Raw genomic sequence first — 13,913 nt, 5'->3', positions numbered from 1 at the left:
AGGATACGCTTTAGCAAAAACCCCACCAGGAACCATTGAGGAAAAAGATTTATTACTCGTAGGTGCTGGAAGCTACATGGCATGCCTAAAGGCCACATAGCCAGATTATTGGGGAGAAAGAGTACAGAGCTGGGGCTCTGCCTTTACTAGGGTCCAATGGTGGGGTGTTTAGGTTTCACAGGTTTACTCTTTATTGGCTAATTTAGTGCATAAAAGCTGGAGTTAGGACATGGGAAAGGAGAAGCTGGTCATTCAAGCAGTCTAGTTTACCCAGGGGTGTCTGAAAGAGGGGTCCTCATAGGTGGGGGCAGCCTAATTCCTTATCTGGTTGTTTTGCTAGTAGCTGTGTCATACAGCTGGCACTGTGTTTTTCAAGATGGATGTCTTTTGAAATGGACTCCTCAGCAACCAAAAGCTCAACGTCAGGCACTTACAGTACAATCAAAAAACTTCATGTCAGACACTTACATTACGTAGTTTAAATGTAAATGGATTTTAAATTAATTGATCTCCAATTAAAGGCAGATATTGGTAGAATGAATATAAAGAAACACAACCCGTGTCCTGAAAACCAAAGACATCTTGAGAAAGAACAAAATTGGAGGACTCATACTTCCAGATTTTGAAACCTACTACAAAGTGACAGTAATCAAAACAATGTAGTAGTGACATAAGAAGAGACATACAGATCACTAGAATAAGATAGAGAGCCCAGAAAGAAACCCTCACATATATAGTCAAATGATTTTCAACAAGGTGCCAAGACCATTCAATCTTTTCAACAAATGGCAGTGGGAAAACGAAATTTCTACATGGAGAAGAAAAGTTGGACTCCTACCTCATACCATAAGCAACAAATAACAGAAAATGGATCAAAGACCTAAATATAAGAACTAAAACTTACGGGGAAAACATAAGGGGAAACATCCATGACATTGGATTTGGCAATGATTTCTTGGATATGACACCAAAAGCACAGCAACAAAAGAAAAAATAGATAAACTGGACTTTATCAAAATTTTACACTTTTGTACAAAGGACACTATCAAGAGAATGAAAAAATAACCCACAGAATGGGAGAAAATATTTGCAAATTATATGTATAAATATATGATACAGGATTACTAACCAGAATATATAAAGAATTCCTAAAACTCAGCAACAAAAGACAACTCAATTTAAAAACATGCAAAGGACTTGAATAGACATTTCTCCAATGCAGGTATACAAATGGAAAGTAACTACATGAAAAGATGATCAACTTAGTCATTAGGAAAATGCAAATCAAAAACATGAGATTCCATTTCTTTCCCACTAGGGTGGTTATAGTAAAGAAGACAGACAATAAAAGTTGGTGAGCATGTGGAGAAATTGGAACCCTCGTACGTTGCTGGTGGGAATGTAAAATGGTGCACTGCTTTGAAAAACAGTCTGGAATTTCCTCAGATGTTAAATATAGAATTACCATATGATTCACAATTCCACTTGGATGTGTATATATCCAAGAAAACTGAAAACATAAAATATGTATATGAATGTTCATAGCACTATTCAAAACAGCCAAAAAGTACAAAATGTGAATATCTATCAACTGGGGAGACGATGAACAAATTATAGTATATCAGACAATGGAATATTACCAGCCATTTAAAGAAATGTGGTACTGATATATGATACAATACAATTGAGCCTTTAAAATATTATGCTAAGTGAAAGAAGCCAGTAACAGAAGGCCATATTTTATATGATCCCACTTATATGAAATGTCCAGGATAGGAAAATTCATAGAGACAGAAATTATTAATTACCATGGCCTGTGATGGGAATAAGTGCAGATGGGGGAATAAGGAATAACTTTGGAGCAATAAAAATATTCTAGGATTAAATAGTGGTAATGGATGCATAACTTTGTGAATGTTTTAAAAATCACTGAATTGTACACTTCAATAGTTGGATTTTGTTTTTCATTTTCTTTTTACTTTATTTATTTATTTATTTATTTAGGGAAAGAGAGTGAGTCAGGGACGGGCAGAGAGAGGGGAAGAGAGGATCTTAAGCAGGCCCTGTGCCCAGCACGGACCCTGGCATGGGACTCAATCTCATGACTGTGAGTTCATGACCTGAGCCGAAATGAAGAGTGGAACATTTAACCAACTGAGCCACCCAGGCGTCCCATATTTTTTTATAGTTGAATTTTATTATACATGCATGCCTCACTTTATTGCACTTCACTTTATTGCACTTTGCAGATACTGTCTTTTTTATGCATTGGAAGCTTGTGGCAGCCCTGCCTTGAGCAAGTCTATTGGTGCCATTTTTCTACCGCATTTGCTCACTTCATGATTGTCACATTTTGGTATTCTCACAATATTTCAAGCTTTTTTATTATTATTATATTTGTCATGGTAATCTGTCATCAGTGATTATGACTCTCTGAAAGCTTAGATGATGGTTAGCATTTTTTAAAGGAATAATGTGTTTATTTGCTATTTATTTTTATTTTGTGAAGGTATGTACATTTTTTAGACATAACGATATTGTGCTCTTAATGGACTACAGCATAGTGTAAACATAACTTTTATACACGCTGGGAAACCAGAAAATCCACTTGACTCACTTTATTGTGAGTTTCACTTTATTGCAATGGTTTGGAATAGAACCCACAAAATCTTCAAGGTATGCTTATATATGAATTATATTACAATTAAAATGTAAAGATCATGGAGGAACTGAAATATTCATATAACCACTCTGGAAAGCAGTTTGGCAATTTCATACAAAGTTACATATACATTTAACCCAGCAATCACATTTCTGAGGGAATTGAAGATCTATGTCAATACAAAGAATTGTACATGAATGTTCATAATAGCTAACAACAAAACAACGTAAAAGTCCATTGATACGATGAATACATGTGAAGTGAGTGAATAAACAAATTGTAGTGTATTCACGTAATGGAATACTACTCTGTAGGAATAGAAAGCAAACTAATGACACACATAGTAACTTTGGTAAAATTCAAAAGCATTATACTAAATGAAAGAAGCCAGGCCAGGAGAATATTTGATATATGATCATTTGCATCATTTAAAAATATGATTTTTTGATGAAAATATAAATTTCCAAAATTGACTCAATAAGAGATGGAAAAACATTAGTGAGAAGATAAACTGATTCCTAAAATTTGTTCTCTAGCTGATTTTTCTCTACTTTCAAGGCACAGATAATCTTTATGTTTTTATAAAGATGGAGAGTTTACTAATTTGTTGCATAAAACATGGTTATATTTATTGATAATATAACACTGATTGTCACAATCAGACAAGGTTCATACAGAAAGGAAATAAAACTCATGACTCAGGTTGGTTGGTCAAAATAACCACCCAACATTGTCAATAAAAATTTATATTTGTCATGTGAATTGACCTTATGACAATGCAACTAGCAAAATTCAGACTGTGGGAAACCTTGGACAAACAATCCAGGTTCCTTTGATAAAGAAATTGCCAGGGGGAAAAAGTAGATGGAAAGAATCTGGATTAAATTAGATTTAAGAGATATAATAACCATATGTATAAATCTAATTTGGATCCTCATTTGAGTAAACAAACTTTAAAAAATGGAGACAATACTCAATGCTGTTGAACACTTACATGGTTAACATGGTAAATTTTATGTATATTTTATGTATTTTAGAATAGGATTATTTGAACATTATATGACTATATTAAGAAATTATTGTTTTAGGTGTGATTGTGCTATGTGAATTAAATTTTTTAAAGTATCCTCATCTTTTGGAGATACCTAATGAAATATTTACAGATGAAATTACATGATGTCTTATATTTGCTTCAGAATAGCCCGTGAGATGGGAAGTTAACAGGGGTAAAGATGTAAGATGTAGAGATTGGCCATGAATAGAAATAATTGGAAGATGCATGCATCTGGGGTCTCTTTACCTTTGTATATTTTGATAACTGTCCATAATATAGTTTAAAATACACATTCCTGAGATCAGAATGAAGAGGTAATAATCAGTAAATTTGGGTTGGGATCTCAGGAATATGTCAATCTTTGGAACCTGCTATACCTAAGTGATTCTCGTACAGGATGTCCACATGCCTTAACTTGGAAAACATTGCTTTAGACCAATCTCACTTTTGAAACATAGATGCAAAAATCTTAAATACAATATTGACAAATAAAATAGCATAGCAAAATCATTATATATGGTGAATAATTAGGATTTATTCAAAGAATGCAAGGATTGTTCAATGATGGCAATCCTACTAATTAATCATTTATGTCAGCAGAATTTATTGAGATAATTAATGCTTCTGTAACATGCAACTTCAAAATCACAGTGGTTTCACACAGGAAAGTTCCTTACTCAGGAACTTCAGTGACTCTTCTGTTACTCTGAAGAGTTACTTCAGTGACTCTTCTCTGGGTGATGACTAGGGATCTGGGCTCTTTTCATTAGGGCCACATCATGTCAGCATCCTTTCCCTCCGGCTTGTGGACTAGGGAGACAGTGTAAAAGACAGCATGGGACATTGCAGGGGTGAGTCACAGAAATGCATATTTCACTGTCACTCTTGATCTACTGGACATAATCCAGTCTCCTGGGCCTAATCTAACCACAAAGGAAGCTGGCAAATGTAGTCTTCCTGTGAGCCCTGGAAGAGAAAGCTATACCAATGACCAGCCAGTTTCTGCCACAGAGATGAGAGAGAGATACTACATATACAAGTTCTTTCACTTGCATATTCCATATCAAAAGTCCAACTTTAATTGCCACCAGTTTGTGCCACATTATTTTCATATCTCAGTTGTCACTTTGGATCTAAGGAAAAAGGAACCTGTATCCTTTCAAAAGTTGTTATTAACAAGGGAAAATTCTGTAGTCATCCTGATAGTGGTGATATAAAGCAAATTCCTCATTTAAAGCCAAAACAAAACAAAAATTTTAAGAATTGTGAAAGCAGTTTTACATTCACAGCAAAATGAGTGGAAGGTATAGAGATTCCAATATACCCGCTGCCCCAGCAAATGCATAGTCTCCAGCATTATCAACATCTCCCACCAGAATGATAGATTTGCTATAATTGATGAACCTACATCAATACATCAGAATCACCCAAAGTCTACAGTGTACATACAATACAGTCCATTTTTAGTGTTGTATTTTCTATGAGTTTGGACAAGTGCGTAATGATGTATCCATCATTATGGTATCATACAAAGTATTTTCACTACCCTAAAAATTCTCTGTAGTCTGCCTATTTGTCCCCTCCCCATTGCAAATCTCTGGCAACTGCTGATTTTTTTTATTGTCTCCATACCTTGCCTTTCCAGATTGTCATATAGTTGGGGTCGTACAGTTTGTAGCCTTCCCAGATTGGCTTCTTTCACTTGTAATATGCATTTAAGTTTCTTCCATGTCTTTTCATGGCTTGAGAGCTCATTTCTTTTTAGCATTGAATAATACTACATTATCTGGATACACCACAGTTTATCCATTCACTTACTTAAGGATATCTGAGCTACTTCCAAGTTTGGGCCATGATAAATTATTTTAAAGCTGCTATAAACACCCACGTGTAGGTTTTTGTGTAGACATAGTTTTCACTCCTTTGGGTAAATACCAAGGAGCATGATAGCAGGATCGTATGGTAAGAGTTTGTTTAATTATATAAGAAACCTCCAAACCATCTTCCAAAAGGTGGCCATTTTGTATTCCAACCAGCAATAAATGAGAGTTCCTGTTGCTCCACATCCTCTCAATCATTTGGTGTCAGTGTTGTAGATTTTGGCCATTTTAATAGATATGTTGTTCTCTCTTGTTTCAATTTGCATTTCCTTGATTACATAGATGTGGAGTATCTTTTAATATGCTTATTTGTCATCAATATATTTTTTGGTGAGTTGCCTGTTCAGGTCTTTGGCCCATTTTTGAATCAGGTTGTTTGTTTGTTTTCTGATTGTTGAGGTTTTAGGGTTCTTTGTATATTTTAGATAATACTCCTTCATCAGATGTACCTTCTGCAAATATTTTCTTCTAGTCTTTGCAAAGAAGGTACATCCCTAGAGACAATAATTGTTGCAGTGGTTTTCTGATCCCCAGTGTAGGTTGATAGTAGAACACAATTGAAATAGTAGTTCCAGATTCCCCAGTTTCTGGATTGCAGCAGGGAAAGCTATTCATTCCTTTGGCAGACCAGTTTTGAGTATTGTTTTGGAAGTCATTCTTGGTAGCCAAGCCTAGAGTCTTCATCTTTATACTGAGTGGTGTGTAAAATACTTAATCCCCCAGATTAAGCTTTCTGCTGCTTTCTGTTTTTGTGAGTAAATCCCAACTGACAATTGTTAGGTGGAAAATGCAGGCCATTGGAAAGAAAGAAAGAAACAAATAAAGAAGGAAAGAAGAAAGAAAAGAAAAGAAAGAAAGGAAGGAAGAAGAAAGAAAAGAAAGAAAAAGAAACGAAAAAGAAGAAAGGAGAAAGAAAAATGAGGCCGTTGAACACTATATCCCTTTCTGATGGCAAAACCAACCCAGGTGTTTAATTCTACTGAATTGCAAAGAAAAATGAGGAGGAGAAGGTGCAGAAGTAGAGGAGAAAGATAGTCACACCATTAAGTAGGGCATGGTGCCATCACTGGAACAAAAACTTTTTGAAATTTTTGGCAGATATAAGCCAGTGAGATCAAATTGAGGGAAGTTAATGATAGTGATGCTAAATACTCAGTGCAAACAAAACTGGGCTCCCAAAAGATTTTTGGAGTAACTGTAAGTTCTGAATATCTGAGCCAGTACAGGGAAAATTGAAGGATTTCAGTTTGAAAGTTGTGAGAAGGCCCTAGATTTGAATTCCTGTTCTTGGCATTCTTCTCTAGGCTTCATTTTGCTTGATTTACTTGTTACGTAAAGTGAGTGGTTTTACCTGATATGGTTCTAACACATGCAATAAAAACAGAATGTTCTAAAATATACCCAGGATTTAGGTTTGGCCATGCCAACAGAACAGGAGATAATTGCCATGGTGAAGATAGTTTATTACTCAGTTCTCAAGAGTAGGGCATGCCCTACAATGCAGGGCCATACAGGGAAGCATCAGAGTTGGTTAAGAGGCAGAAGGAGTGAGGGGATAGTATGGACACCACTCTTCATTGTGATTTCTGTGGGAAAGGTAAGTAAGCTAAGCAGGGTGAGCAGATGTAGGATTGGCTAGTTGAATAATTTTGGCAGGCTCTGGGCTGTAGAGGCTGCCTCTAGTTGTCTGATTCCTGGGCCAGGAAAGATTAGGGAATAGGAATAGTGCCTCAGACCAATAAAGGAGGTGGTTGAAGGATTGGGCTCTGAATTAGTTGGTTTGCTTTTAAGAAATGTGCTCTGCAGTGAGTATTTGCTATCTTTAGAAATTACCTAGCCCTGGGAGAGGCAGTCTCTCCAGGATCAGCAAGGTCCCAGATGCCAGAGCATCAATACAGAAAATAAGAAAATAAAGGGCCTGGTGGGCTCAATCAGTACAGTATGTGACTCTTGATCTTGGAGTTGTGAGTTCAAGCTCCATGTTGGACATGGAGATTACTTAAAAAAATTTTTTTTAATTATACAGAAAATAAGAAAATCTAGTTGATACACAGAGAAAGAAAGGAGTGTGTACTCCCAGATAACTTAGAGGTATGGAATCAGTAACCTTTAAGAAACTTGTAGGTGTGTTGGAAACTCTGGATCCAAGTGTTCCACAACTAAATCAAAACATGCAAATTTTGAGAAAGTTCTTAAAGTTTCAAGGTCCTCTATGGGTGAATAACTAGGGAACATTTGTTGAATACTCATTGTGTGCTAGGCACCATCCTAAGAAATCTACATATGTTATCTCATTTAATCCCCAACAATCCTGTGTAAATAAGTATTAATATTATTCCCATTTGCAGTTGGAGAACTGAAGCTTAGAGTGATTAAATAACTTGCCTGAGCTTATGCTGCTCATAAGTAGGAGTTGGCATTTAAACCCAGTTTAGTCTTAGAGTGATCACCCTTCTCTACCACCTCTCTACCTGCAATAAAGTTATAACAAGTAATTATACGTGTTCGCAAAGGCTTTGGACCGAAGTTCAGCTCAGCATGATAGTTAAGAGCACGTAAACAGGGTGAGAATAGTACTAACTTGATAAAGTTAAATTAGTTAATGTAGTGCACTTAAAACAGTGCCTGGCAACATAGTAAGCACTCAATAAATGTTAGCTATTATTATTATGTATATGCTTCCTTAGTATTTAACCTGTGTATGTATGAGAATTTGTTGGCTCAATGCCCTCTATAGCTATGATTAAGACCTAGCCTTAAATAAAAATAAATTTAAAAGTCAATAGCTAACTCCTCTTTGCAATATTCATAACACAAATACCCATATGAAAAGAGGAATTGGAATTATAAGAGCATTAATAGTTATTCTAACATTCTTTAAAGTGTTTGATATGTACTAGCATGACATTCATTGCCCTAACTTGTTTCTGTGTATAGGAATGACCTGAAGACTATAACAATTTTCTTATGTAATTTCATTTTATTTTTTTAGAGAAAAGCGGTTACAGGAATGGAAAGCTCTTAAGATAAAACAAAAATTTGGGGAATTAAGAGAAATTTCTGGAAATCAGTATGTGAATGAAGTCACAAATGCAGAAAAAGATGTGTCAGTTATAATTCATTTATACAGATCAAGGTAATTACTATAGTATTTCTGTAAAATGTTAATATACTAATGTTTTAAGATATTTATGTTTGGTTTTGAGGCTTTATAAGGCATATGACAAAGACCACTCAAGAAAAGAAAAATTATACATATGTATATACACATATATATGTATGTGTATATATATATATGTATGTATGTATATATATATACACATAATGTTAAAAAACAAAATTCAAGTAAAAATCAAGTAAAATTGAAGATCTGATTGACTTCATTAAACAATTAATGAATCAGGCAGCATCCTATCTAGAACAAATGTAGAGGGGAGCTCCAAAGAGTTGTACAAAATGGAAGGCTTTTATAGGAAGGAGGGCGGACAGGAAGCTATTAGTAAAAGAAAAGGAAGGATTGTTTCTCTCAGGGGGAATACAGGGGTGTTCTTATTAGATGGATCACCTCATCTTCCTTTGGGGAATGGAGAGCCCATGTAACAGATTACCTCATTTGGTACTAACCAGAAAATTCCAGATTGATTAAATTCCACTTCTGGAGAGGTCGAAACTGCAATAAGTATTTGTTTGCTGTCTTGGGGGCAAGTGACTCCACCTTGGGCCTTGTGGCTTCCTTTTTAATGTGTACTTAATATACAAATGGAGTAATTGGCTTCAGGGATTAAATTAGATATTTTAATATGTTTTCATGTCTCATTTAAAGAATCTGTGGCACTTCTTAAAAGAATAACACTCTTTCAGGGCACCTGGCTGGCTCAGTTAGAAGAACATGCAACTCTTGATCTCCAGAGTTGTGAGTTTGAGTCCCACATTGGGTATGGAAACTACTTAAATAAGTAAATGAATTAAAAAGAAAAAAAAGAGGGGCACCTGGGTGGCTCAGTCAGTTAAGCATCCAACTCTTGATTTTGGTTCAATTCATGATCTCATGGTCATGGGATTGAGTCCCATGTCAAGCACCCCCCTGTCCAGCTCCACATTGAGCATGGAGCCTGCTTAAGATTCTCTCTCTCTCCCTCTCTCTCTGCCCCTCCTCCATGCATGCACACTTTCTCTCAGAAAAAGAAAAAAGAAAGAGAGAAAGAAAGAAAGAAAGAAAGAAAAAGAAAAATGACATTCTCTGGCAGTTATTTTTTTGTTAGCTTATTACAGAAAATTTCAAACATACTGAAAAGTAGAAAGAATGATAAAATGAATACCCTAAATGCCAGCCAGGTAGATTTGAAAATGAACATTTTGCCATTTTTGTATCTTTTTGTCTGTATGTGGGTATGTGCCTGTGTACCTATCTGCAGGATCATTTCAAACTAAATTACACACAGCGTGAAGCTTTACTCCTGAGTACTTCAGCATGCATCTTCAAAATATAAGGGCATTTCTCTATATGACCACAATACTGTTTTCTCACCTAACAAAATTAGTTATAATTCCAAAATTAATAATAATTGACAAAGGATCCACTTAAGGATCACGCAGTACATTTGGATATATCATGTCTCTGAAGTCTCTTTAAAAAAAATTTTTTTTTTAACGTTTTATTTTATTTTTGAGACAGGCAGAGACAGAGCATGAACAGGAGAGGGTCAGAGAGAGGGAGACACAGAATCTGAAACAGGCTCCAGGCTCTGAGCTGTCAGCACAGAGCCCGACGTGGGGCTAGAACTCACGGACCGTGAGATCATGACCTGAGCCGAAGTCGGCCGCCTAACCGACTGAGCCACCCAGGCGCCCCTGAAGTCTCTTTTAATAGAACAATTCCCTCGTACTCACCTCTACTCCCCAAGCAGTTAATTTATAGTGCCTACTTGTACTAAGTTTAACCCAAGTGTCCCCAGGCCTTACCAGCCTGGTATATGATAATTGGGTAGAGTGGCCCATTCCCCAACTCTGTGTCACAGAGATCCTGCAAGCTCCCAGAGTTTCACAAATCTCTCTAGAGTTAGGTCCCAGCAACTCTGCCTGGGTGCCAAGCCAGTCCAGGAACATAGGTGATGCCAATTGCCCTCATTGTTTTCATCCATTCTCTGAATAAAAGATTTTTTTCTCCAGGTCCTCAGAGAAACTCTGTACAGAGCAATTTATGCAGATTAGGGCCCTGCTGTTTACCAGCTCACCAGTTCCTCACACGAATTTTGAGAGGACACCAGGCTCCATAAAAGAAGACATGACTGTTATTGTAACTAAAATGCTTGGTAATTAATTTTTGAGTAGTTTAAGGCCTTAAAAAGAATCTTTCGCATTATCTGATTTTGTACTACTTATCTGATTTTGATTTCTCATGCATAAATATGAGAAACATGGACATTTACAATAATGGGATCTGTGCGTGAGAAGTGTTATATACAAATAGCTTACTAAATATCTTTTCTGAGACCCAGAATAGATGTTGGTTCTGAATTCCCATACCATGGCATAAAATTATTTACTTTAACAGTTATTTCTGGATACATTAATTAAATTTCACAAATAATTTTCAAAAATTCATGCAAGAGATTGATGTGTTATAGTTTCAGTTAGGCTGTTTCAAACTATCATATAACTTTGATGGACTCAAAGGATAAGCATCTTTTTAAAATATTTTTAAAAAATTTTGTAACATTTATTTATTTTTGAGAGAGAGAGAGAGAGGGAGCTGAGAAGGGGAAGAGAGAGAGAGGGAGACACAGAATCTGAAGCTGGCTCCAGGCTGTCAGCACAGAGCCTGACGCAGGGCTTGAACCCACGAACTGTGAGTCCATGACCTGAGCCGAAGTCTAGCACTCAACTGACTGAACCACCCAGGCGCCCCTTAAAATAATATTTTAAGTGTTTGTGACCTCAGAGGGCACTCAATCTAAGATAGTTACATAAAATATTTTTTTCTTGACACTAAGAAAATGTATTCATGTGTTGCTATAGAACATACATTTTAAGAAAATTAATCTATAATCAAATTAATCTCTCTGTATTTTATTTTTATTTGAGAGAGAGAGAGCAAGCACATGAGTAGGGGAGGAGCACAGAGAGAGGGAGAGAGAGAGAGAATCCCAAAAGCAGGCCCCATGCCCAGCACAGAGTCTGATGTGGAACTCAATCTCACAACCTTGAGATCATGACCTGAGCCACCCAGGCGCCCCTATAATAAAATTTATAAAACAGAAAAAAATTATTTATATTACAAATAGTCCTTAGAAAAGTCTACTTTTTAACTTAATGGATTTACTCATAATTTCATCTTGTGAAGTGGAATATAACTGTTAAACATATTTGTATTTCTAGCTACCTTCTATAAATTTTATAGGAACATAAGATCTTGTTTTTTATCTGGGTTCCTAAGTTCTATAATTTTAATGTCTTTTTGCTATTAAATTTATGGAACTGGGCCAACTCTTCATCGAAGTGAAGGCTCAGCTTGCTTAGTGTCCCCTTAGGGGAAGCTAACTCACCCTGGGCCAGTAAGCCTAGTAGCTGAGCTGCTTGGTCAACCTTGATTCTGATTTTATCCAATCTTACACCTGTGCCCAAATTATAATTTTGGGTTTCTACATCATTCCTATGCCAAACGCATATTTTAAAACTTGAAGACCATAAAAAGGCCCTTAATTCATGTGCTAATGTCAGAGGTCTCCCTTATATTTTATAGCTCTTCTGGGGTTAAATTCTGGCCCTTGAATTCTAACACCAAATTTGTTCCTTTACCATTTGCTGTCAGAATTGTCTTCAGACAAGCACTTTCTCCCTGCACCATAATCTATGACACCATACTTTTCTAATTCCACACTTTTCACTATCACCATCAATGTCCACCTGCCTTCTACCATTCATATCACATACCCCATAAGTCTGTTGTACCAACTCAGCTCTCATTCTGACAGGAATGATAAAAATCCCTTTGAATTAGATATCTAATTTAGTGGGTGCATTTCACCTATTTGAGAAAAACTGAAACTTATAAAGTCAATTTATGTTCTTGCTTTGTGTGGAAAACTGATAATTAAGTTAGGCAGGACATACTTTTCTAATATTAAAGTAGGCCACACACTAAAATAAAGCAGGATCTAGATTTGTAGCAGGTTATAATTATCAAAATGAATGATGTTATATATTCTGAAATGTAAATTAAATGTATAATACATTTAATTTGTTTTTCTTAGCTTTGTTTCTTGCTCTATAAATTGATATACAACATTGTCTAGTATTAAGAGGATGTCTGAGGATTTTGTAGATGCTGGAGATGCAAAAGGCATGTAAGACATCTGTCTGTCATTAAAGAAATTTCAATATAGTAGAGAAAGACAATTAAACATAATAATAAGGTCTACGTGCTAGAATTGAATTCTGTACATAGTAGAATAAAAGTACTGAAGAGGGAGTAGTAAGATTTATCCTTGCAAAGAGGGACGTGTGGAACTTTCTATAGAGTGTGTAACTCTTGGTCTTGGCCTCAAAAGATAAGATTCCCCAAGGAGGAAGTAAACAGGATGAATGGGGTGTATTAGAGGTACAGCTTGAAGAAGGATACAGAAATAAGATACAGTATCTTACTTTGGAGGGTTTTAAGTAATGGTAGGAGGCAAAGCAGAATGCTGGGGAGACCACTAAGAACCTTAAAAGCTACACGGAGGAGCCCAGACTTTATTCTAAAGGCAGTGAGGAGCCATGGAGGTAAGCTAGAGGGAAGGGCAGTTGTTACATGATGAGATTTTCATGCTGAGCTCACTTTGTCAGCAGGGTCAAGGATGAATTTTGGGAACCAAGCCTGGAAACAGACTATTTAGGACAATCTGATGTAGCTCAGATAAGAAAGGAAAGGAATAAAGTAATGGAGAGAAAGAGGAGAGGATAGGTATAAGGAGGTAGAAGCAACCTGACTTGATTACTGGTTAGATGTTGTAGAGAAAAGAGGCTTTTGGCTTGAGTGCTAACCTAAGAAAATACAGAAGAAATGTATAATATATACATATATAGCAGGTTTTTTTTTTTCTTTGAAAGAGGAGGGGAGATGCAGTTCATCAGTGCTATCAGAATGGATAAGATTGTACAGTGAATGTGTCTAGTATGAGAAGAGGGTCCAGGAAGAATACCTACATTTGAGGCATAGACAGAAGAAGGAAGTCAAAGAAGTAAGAAGGAAATTAATAGAAAGTGTTATCACAAAAGCCAAAAAAGGAGAACCTTTCAAGAAAGGAAGTGAACAGGGCATAGAGATGATTATTTT

General features: G+C 36.1%; 1 protein-coding gene across 1 annotated transcript in view; it reads left to right on the top strand.

Annotated features, from left to right (window-relative positions):
- Window positions 1-13,913, top strand: part of PDCL2 (phosducin like 2) — a 35,552-nt gene that overhangs the window by 16,595 nt on the left and 5,044 nt on the right. The window contains exon 4 of the mRNA XM_049630497.1: window positions 8,589-8,732. Coding sequence (XP_049486454.1) covers window positions 8,589-8,732 — 144 coding nt within the window. The remainder of the gene's footprint in view (window positions 1-8,588; window positions 8,733-13,913) is intronic.

The sequence above is a fragment of the Panthera uncia genome, chromosome B1 (genome assembly GCF_023721935.1).
Source record: "Panthera uncia isolate 11264 chromosome B1, Puncia_PCG_1.0, whole genome shotgun sequence".
In the NCBI taxonomy this organism is placed as follows: domain Eukaryota; kingdom Metazoa; phylum Chordata; class Mammalia; order Carnivora; family Felidae; genus Panthera; species Panthera uncia.
The sequence above is the reverse complement of the archived record's forward strand: the minus strand, read 5'-3'. Positions and strand labels throughout refer to the sequence as shown.